We start from the raw sequence: 9624 nt of genomic DNA, 5'->3' as shown, positions 1-9624 counted from the left end.
CAATATGTACCCTGCATATAAAAACTTTTGAGAATGTTGACACAGATCATTCGAGCCAATCTGCAAAAACATAAGCAACTATATATGTTGTCAAGTTCAATTATTTTCTATAGTATTTTTAGGCTGCAAAACTAATAACCAACCTGCGTTGAGAACATGTCAAGTATGCTCTGCCCATTTTTCAACATTGCTACAGCCATGAAAATCGCCTTAGAGACTTTTGATCGATGCAACTCCATTTCTTAAGAGACACAATCGCCTCCAATATCGTGGCCAACCAAGATGACCTTCATCAAGAAAGAACCAATTTACACACCTTTCAACATTTAAGTTTGAGAACACCAATGCATATTGTTATTTGAATGATTCAAGGTACGTTTAGACAAACCTTACTGCCATCAGGTAGATTTTCAATGAAATTGGTGAGTGGTTTTACGTATTCAGAGAATGTGGTAATGCTGTTGAAGTCAAAATAATGAGCACCAGAGCCAGTCAAATCTATGGCATCAACTTTATATCTTGTTTCTTTGAGTAGTGTTGTAGTTTTGTACCAATACCACGCAACAAAACTACCTCCATGGACAAAAACAAAATGCTTGGTCTCTAAACTTTCAAGTTTTGTACCCTGAGAAATCAAAAACATGTTACTTAACATATGATACAAAAAACAGTCAGTTAATCAAGATTCTGACTTACTGAGAAACCAATTAACCATACAACCAAATTAAGTTAAAAAATACAATTAACAACCCAAATTTCAGCTCAAATTAACTCATAAACCTGTAACTCTCATAAAAACCTACAAGTTTCAGATTAAACAACAAAAAATAATCAATAATTATTAATAGGATACACAAGCTCTAATATGCTCACGTAATCCAACAATAACTATTAGGCATATAATCAATAATTTATTTATGAAAAATACAACAAGGAAAATAATCAAAAATATTTTAATTAATACATGCAAGAAAATAATTAACTTATAAGAAAATCATCCATCAAATTACCACTGAGAGAAATTAAAATAGTTTAATACAACACATTTTGCGAAACAGATATTACAAAAAAAAATCATGGACTTCATTTTATTTCTTTTTTCTTTTAGTACATCGACATGCAAAACAGATCAAACAATTTACCTCATGTATCTAATACAAAAATATACATGTTTCCTTGGATAAAATTTCAACGATCTTGCTAAAACGTTATGACTGAAATACACAGATATAAACTACTGCCTTAATCTAGGACTAAACTATATTATTTTCTTTATTTTTTATCCGAATTGTCAAGACTTGATAGCCTAAAGGACTATCACCCAACAAAAATGGACACAAGATTCAAAAATCAGCAAACAAACAAAGAGAAAATAACACTTAGAAAGGAGATGAGGGAGAAGAATTGCATAAATGTAAAGATAGTAGAGTGACCCTTACTTCCACTAGATGATTAACAAAAGGAGATGTATCAAATCTCCAATCACACCTCACAAATAAAAGTTCAAACCACTCTCCTAGGTGACTCAAAGGACTCACACTTCCTCAAGCACACTTTTCTTGCCAAATTATCCAAGATAAGTAAAAAAATAATTTCAAATGTTTCAAGGGCCTAGTTTTGAATTCAAGCTACAAATTAGAGACTAAAACTACAAGCTATGAGTAATATTCAATGTCATCAAAAGTCTAAGGAAAATAGAAGCTAATAGGTCTATTTATGCTATTACATAACAATGACTAAAATACCCTTAATGAATGGTGCTCCTTTGGAGTGTAAAAGAGACCCATCAAAAGACAATATTTTCCTTAATAATACCAAGTATAGGTGGCCTTGGAGGGTAAGGACCCTTTCTCCAACCTTCAACTTGAACAAGGCTTTGTAATGGCTCCAAAATGTCTTCAAGCATTTTCAAATCCAAGGCTTGAACCTTTGACGATTCGAAGCGTAAACCTTTGATAAGAACTTGTAATCCTTTTGCTCTTTATGCTTGTATCATCCTCTCCATCTTGAAAGGAATTTGACCTCAAATTCAAATCTTGTAAAACCAAAGAGAGGAAAAACAAGCACACATTCCTCATGATAGGAGGGTTAGGGTTAGTGTTACAATTGATATAAGCATGCCAAGGGGGTACACTTTTGATATACAACCAGCAATCCTTTGTTTTGACAATGAAACATTTATTATGATCATTACAAAGGATATGGCCAATATAGACATCAAAGAGTAAGGAACACAATCTAATACTATCACATATATCATCAAGCTAAGCTTGTTCACATTTGAAATATATCTATGGGTCCTTTGTGTGTGATATGAAGATCTTAGCATGAATGGCACAAAGGAAGTGGCTTTGACAAATATCAAGAGATAAGAAAACTCCAACAGTCTTAATGGCTTTACTATACCCAAAAGATAAGACTACCTTTGGATTAGGAACCTTAAGATTCATTTGTTTCATTACCTCTACAAAGGACCTTATCAAGTATGGTGCCACTATTGATCTTAAGGTACACCTCACCCGCATATCATTATCATTCCAACATGAAAACCAGCCACCGAAATTCTTACCTCTACATAATAACAATTCAGAATTAACATGGTTATCACTCCAAGGTGGTTCATATTTGACATACACCCATATATCCTGGGTGTTTGGAATAAAAAGCTTAGCATAAAGGATACCAAATACATGAATGGCATCAACATAAAAAAATAAATGCACATGATTAGAAGTTATTCCACCCATATCCCAAAGGAATTTCGAGATTAGATGGATAAAGGTCTAAGCTGAGATGACCCACTCCCTTCATTAGGCTAATTTGCTCACAATCAATCAAGGTATTACACACAACTTTGACATACACAAGGCCACTATGAATAAGACTAATATCATGGATTTCATCACACAAGTTCAAAGGACTGTGTTCAATACCAAGATCATCAATACAAGCATCATCACTAACTTAGAAATTCTCAAACATACTATTCTTATGCTCAAGTAGTGAACTAGTTTTAAGAGAAAGTGGATCATTATTCACAACAAAAGAGTTACTAAGGAAAGATCTATGCACTTTCAAACCCAAAACCACTTCACTAGATACTAAATCACAACATTTTGAGTTCAAAAAAGGGTTTAGAGTAGCAAAGTCACCTCGAGTAAGGCTTGGGCAGTCCACTTTTTTGACACTCTTGGTCAAGTGAGCCTCTAGTTCATTTCTCATGCATTCATGTGGAACTCTTTTTAGATCCTTCTTGATTATCATTTGATCTAGTACCTGCACATAAAAGGAATCAAAGCTAGGCAAAATTCTAGCTTTTGGGTTAGGAAGTAACAAGGGTTCTTCGTGGACAAGATCCACAATTAAGCATTTCTTTCCCTTTTCTACTTCACTACTCGTGGTTTCCCTTTCCCTTTCCCTCTTTTCTTCACACTCTTATTGTATCTCAACATCAAGCTTCTCTTTATCATGAAAATCGACCTCATCACCCTTGGATTCCATCACCATCTCTTCTCTTAGTTGTATGGGGTGATTTCGGTTTAGTGGATCTTGGAGAGAAGGCATTAGATTACATTGGTAAAGTGTTTAGATTTGTGGCATGGGATTTTGTAGAGTGTGGTGTCCTTGGTAAAGTGGATTTGGGACTTGGTGGTTTGAATTTTGTGGAGGCTTTGGTGGATATAATCTATCAACCCTCGCTTTCATTCTAATCACACCACCTATCAAGGATGCCATTTCACTCCTCATAGAATCTATATCACCCATTATAGCATCGTGATTATCATCCATTTTTTGGGCCAAGGCCTCAAGACGAGCCATCAAGGCTCCAATAGCATCATTTCCTAAAGTTTGGGATGAAGAATCCTTGGATTCCATGGTCAAAAGTACCTAATAAGAAGCAAAAAGCAGCAAAGAGAAAACCTACTAAACGAACAAACAAGTTAGTTCAAGAAGGCCTCACCACACTCTCACTCAAACTCACCTCACACGTGGTTTCACAAGTGTTGAATAACTGACAATACTTGGAAAGTTACTTGAGTGGTGAGAAGCTTTGGTCCGGAATCGATCTTTGTTTGAAACAACTCAAATAAAGTGATGCACGAACTTGAACCAACAAAATACTTCGACTTTAAAACAAGAAAAGTACACAAAAAATTGAAGACACGAAACAAACAGACCCAAGACTAATTATCAACCTAGTAGGTAGTTACTAGTTTGCTAATTTGTGATAGAGTTTAACACACAAGAAACTAGAATCAACAAATAGAAACTTAGAAATCTAATTTAGAACTCAATTTGGTCGTTTGTAGAAGTGATGGCGTGGCAGCTTGTAATTGGACGTCACTTTTCAAAATTTTCAAATTCCAAATTCTTGTTTCGGCCAAACACACTTAGGAGAAAAAGAAATTTCGTTTGGGAGGGAAAAATTGAAGGTTTGGATCCCTTTTGGAGCCTCAAATGAATTCAAAATGGATTGGTCCCCCCTTGTACTTTCAATTGTACTTGATTATTCCTTTTGTCTCTTTTTTCTTTTGGATGACAATGAATATGCCAAGAAATATTCTTCCACAAACACCAAGTACACTCTCTTTCTTCTACCCTTTTGGATCAAATACACTCTTTGAATATTCTTCTTCAACAAGATTTGAAGATGGTGGATGAACAAGATGAATATTCAAGAGTTGATCACGGTTTGACCACTAGGCAAATGAACCCCAAATTTAAATTATCTTTTAGATCTAGATTCCCTTTGCTAAAGCAAGCACAAACAACAATAAATCAGTCACAAAAACGTCCAGCTATCACAAGCCACATGTTTTCACCTTCAAAAAAAAGCTTTAAACAAGGCACAACAATGGTGGATCTAGCTCAAAAACAACCATCTCATTCTAAACTTAGATCTAGACACTTTAAGTGTTAGAGAACAAGAATCTAACACTAGAAACTATCAAAACAAGATGAAAATTAGTAGATCTAACTTCTATCACACGGATCTACTACAAACACAAGACAACACACAATTTTTTTGAGATTTTCAGATTTTTTGACTTTTTTTTGTTGAGATTTTCTTAATAAAGACACTAAAACCAAGATTTAGGGATGTTGGAACAACCCTAACCAAGGATTTGATACCAAATGATAGCCTAAAGGACTATCACCCAATGAAAATGGACACAAGATGCAAAAATCAACAAGCAAACAAAAAGAAAATAACACTTAGAAAGGAGATGAAGCAGACGAATTGCATGAATGTAAAGATAGTAGAGTGACCCTTACTTCCACTAGATGATTAAAAGAAGGAGATGTATCAAATCTCCAATCACACCTCACAAATAAAAGTTCAAACCACTCTCTTAGATGATCCAAAGGACTCACACATCCTCAAGCACACCTTTCTTGCCAAATTACCCAAGATAAGTGAAAAACCAATTTCAAATGTTTCAAGGGACTAGTTTTGGATTCAAGCTACAAATTAGAGACTAAAACTACAAGCTATGAGTAATATTCAATGTCATCAAAAGTCTAAGGAAAATAGAAGGTAATAGGTCTATTTATACTATTACATAACAATGACTAAAATATCCTTAATGAAGAGTGCGCCTTTGGAGTGTAAAAGAGAGCCATCAAAAGATAATATTGCCTTTAATAATCTCAAGTATAGGCGGCCTTGGAGTGTAAGGACCCTTTCTCCAATCTTCAACTTGAACAAGGCTTTGTAATGATTCCAAAACGTCTTCAAGCATTTCCAAATCCAAGGCTTGAACCTTTGACAATTCAAAGCGTAAACCTTTGATAAGACCTTGTAATTCTTGTGCTCTTTATGCTAGTATCAAGACTCTGCTGGAAAATCCATAATTATACATACCTCAATGATTGCCCAAAAATTTACATGCTTAAATTTCAAGGAAAAACATCAACATCCTCCATATCTCATCAACAAGCAAACTTAGAATGCATAATCACTAATATTAACTTTGGATTGTAAAAATTTAACGAAGAACACTAGGTGCAAATCAAAGAGAAGATGAGAAGATGAGAAGATGAAGTTTCCAGAGTCAAAATGTAGGTAGCACTGTACTTTCCTTTTTCTTGAATTGTACTTTACTTCTATTTGACCATTCCTTTATCCAATCATATTTTTGGCCACATCCATTTTTATATATATTTCCAACTATTAATTCAATAGTTTTTGTAAGTTGTACTTTCTATTTTTTAAGTCCACATTTTTATAAAAATTATGAGTATTTTTAAAATTTATAGTCTAATATAATTTATTTATTTGTGACTATAAATTATTTCATTAGGGATCAAATTAATATTTTAGAGTTATTGTTATTAAATATTTTTTATATTTCAATTATTTTAAAAAAATTAATATAATACAAGATAAATACTACATTATAAGCAAATTTTAAAAATAATGAAAAAAATTAGTATACTTGACAAATTATTTAATAATATATAATTTGTCTTCATTTTTATTTAGAATAATAACTATTAAATGTTTGAGTGTATGAATCTTTAATAATTTTTATAAACACTATTACAATAATAGTTAAATGGATCTATATCTTTTTATTTAGCTACTTAATCCTTTTAAAAATAATTTAATAATAATAAATATTGAAGTAATAAATATTTTATATCATATAATATTTTATAATATAATTAGTACTTATTTAATTTAATATGGTTTTATAATCTTATATTATAATCGACATTTTAAATTAGTATTTATAAATTTTAAGATCACTCGCACATCGCGTGGGTACGTTAACCATGTCCAATATATTTTAATTACTTAAATCTTTTTAAAATGTTTGAATAATAATAAATATTGAATTAATAAATTTTTTAAATCATACAATATTTTATAATATTATTTTCACTTATTTAATTTAATATGATTTTAAAATTTTATATCATAATCAACATTTTAAACTATTATATATAGATTTTAAGGTTACCCGCACCACCTAAACTAGTAATAGTAATAGTAAAATATTTGAAACTCTAATAATGAAATATAAGAAATATGACGCGCGGTGCCACATGATGTTGTCCTTTTCTATTTATAAAGTATTTCAATGATTTTGCATGTGCTTAATTAAACCGGGAAGGTACATGTCAAGTTGGGACGATGATAGATTCGCGATCCGTATACATTTTCCTCTAAGTTTCTAAAAATTATTTTGCATGTCAAGTTGGCTACTAGAAATGGGTTTAAATTTATTACACTAACAACTCAAACATTTTCACTATATCAAAGCTATTTAACAATATCCTACTACCAGATTTGCAACATGATTGAGATTGCTTTTTCCCCAAAAGTCAAACTATAGATCTACTTAGTTCTTTCCCCCCGTCCATTTCTACTATTGTCTATTGATTGACAAATGCTTAAAGAACAATAAAATAAAATATTAATTTAAATAGATTATCATGTGAATACATTAATACATATTTTAAAAATATATTAAAAAAATTATTATACTTAATAATAAGAGTAAATTAGAAATTAAGTGACAAGTTATCTCTTAATCTTTACGCTAGATAAATAAAAGTGTATATCTAGTTTTAGTATAACTAATTTAGGTTAGATGTGTTGCAAGTGTGTTTCACGTAAATTAATAAAACTATACAATTTTAATTTTTTATGTTTTACCCTATAAAATTATACATCATTAATATAAATATTATAATAAAGTATGCATTAATTATTATTTTTTGAGGGGTGTGTAAACAGGCACATAAAACTTAAAAGTGAACAAAGAGTAATTTATACTGAGAAACATATTTATAACTTATTTTAGACTAAGGATGATAATACCCTTCATATTAATTTTGCATCAAAAAAGATTGTTGTAAATAGTCAAAATTCATAAGAAGCATAAATTTGTTCATCCAAGTAAGTCTTCGGCTACCTCCCTGACTAGATTACCAACATATACCAACAAATTGAGCTATGATAGTTCCACTCTTTAGTTATTGAAGATTATAGAGGCGGCTCAACCATATTCGTGGCCTAAGGCGGAAATTAAACATAAGCCTTAAATTTTTAAGAAAATTTTTTTTTTTTAATAAACTTTATTTTTAAAATTATATAATTAATTTTTTTAATTAATTTATTTTTAAATAATAATATAATCAATTCATTTAATCTTTCTTGAATCATAATATTCTAGATATATGAAATTCTTTTAATAATTCTTTCTTTTTATATGAAAATTTTATTTTTCTATAAAAAATATTTATTTTTTAAAAATAAATCTATATTATCAGTAAAAAAATGAGGCCCTCAAATTTAGGGGCCTAAGATGACCGCCTATTTTTTTAATGAGGTTGAGCCGCCCCTGAGACTATATTCAATAATTTATAAAATAATTAAATAAGAATTTTAAAAAAATAAATAACAATTTTATTTATTGCATATCAAATCGTGTCATAAGAACTTTCAAATTAGTAATCCAAAATCCTCCTCCTTGTTCATCTTCAACATGTTCATCAATGTCAACAAGTCCTGCAACCAAAAATTAAAAAAATAAAAATTAATTAGCCATAAATCTAACCATGAATAAAAAAAAATTAAAAAAAGAGTTAGTGGAAGGTTTGGCTTTCTTTTTACCCTCCTCATCAACGTTTATTTCTTAAAGTGCATATCACTTTCATCAATATAGAATTCATTGTATGTGATTTTGGGTATTAGAAGACAGATAATATATAAAAAAAATATTTGTAGTTTTCTTTTAAACCTCTTAAATTATTATCATATTTTAGGATTCTTTTTTCATGTATAGAAGAGAAAAAAAAAAATACCCACATTAATTCTTCATATATTTTTATTCATCATATATTTTAGGATTTTTTTATTTCTTAAGATTTCAATAATATTATAAAGTTAATTAAGCAATAATTTGAGGGAAAAGGTAAAAAAGGATTTTGTTGTGGAAACTTTTAATTAAGGGTAAAAACTTCAATCACTGTTTTAAAAGTTTTCATACTTTTAATATACCTAGTCCGTAGATGTACAAGTAAAAATGAATGGAGTGAGTAATTTTTTTTTCTTTTTTGATAAATACGTCCAATTTGTCATTAAGAAATAACAAGAAATATTTTATATGGTGTGCATTGGTAACTCAAAAAAGGTAAGTACCAGCCTACCAGGACTTAAAAAATTAATAACAGTTATGTAAGTGATAAAGTTATGAGATCTAGGGTTGAGCCGTACTAAATATAGAGTCGTCTTTATGGGATCACTTTACCTTCAATATAAAACGTCTTTAGATCTCAATATAAATATCGAACGTCAAGTGAGAATTAGAAAATATAAGAAAAGGTGAAGTAGAGATTTTCTACCACCATTTAATTTATGTCGGCCGGCAACGTAATAAGAATTCAAATTATTTGATTATGTAAATGTTTTATAATGTTTTAATCCACAGATCTACCGAAGCATTTAGATATATGGGAGCGTATCTAATCTACGCTTAATTATTGAATTGTCTGAATACACTGATGATTGATGGCCTTGTTAACAATAAAAAATTAAAAGCGTGTTTCATGATAAGCTTAAAAAATAAGTCACTTCACTATAAATTAACACTTGATATGGGCAAAATGAAG

At 30.3% G+C, this 9624-nt stretch overlaps 1 protein-coding gene across 1 annotated transcript; it reads right to left on the bottom strand.

Annotated features, from left to right (window-relative positions):
• Positions 1-242: 242 nt before the first annotated feature.
• LOC107858126 (putative methylesterase 11, chloroplastic) lies at positions 243-3876 on the bottom strand. The gene is made up of 3 exons (XM_016702845.1): positions 3694-3876; positions 389-625; positions 243-287 (listed from the first exon to the last, which is right to left on the bottom strand). The coding sequence occupies exons 1-3, from the start codon at positions 3874-3876 to the stop codon at positions 243-245; spliced, it is 465 nt and encodes a 154-aa protein (XP_016558331.1).
• Positions 3877-9624: the final 5748 nt, after the last annotated feature.

Source organism: Capsicum annuum, chromosome 2, assembly GCF_002878395.1.
Source record: "Capsicum annuum cultivar UCD-10X-F1 chromosome 2, UCD10Xv1.1, whole genome shotgun sequence".
Taxonomy (NCBI): Eukaryota; Viridiplantae; Streptophyta; class Magnoliopsida; order Solanales; family Solanaceae; genus Capsicum; species Capsicum annuum.
The sequence above is the reverse complement of the archived record's forward strand: the minus strand, read 5'-3'. Positions and strand labels throughout refer to the sequence as shown.

Bases quoted from the DNA above. Each gene is read 5' to 3' on its own strand.
- LOC107858126 (XM_016702845.1), bottom strand. From the start codon at position 3,876: ATGGAATCCAAGGATTCTTCATCCCAAACTTTAGGAAATGATGCTATT. The intron at 626-3,693 runs GTTGATAGATTA...TTGATTTCTCAG, and splicing joins TGATTAGAATGAAAGCGAGG to GGTACAAAACTTGAAAGTTT. The intron at 288-388 runs GTTTGTCTAAAC...TTCTTGATGAAG, and splicing joins ATCTACCTGATGGCAGTAAG to GTCATCTTGGTTGGCCACGA.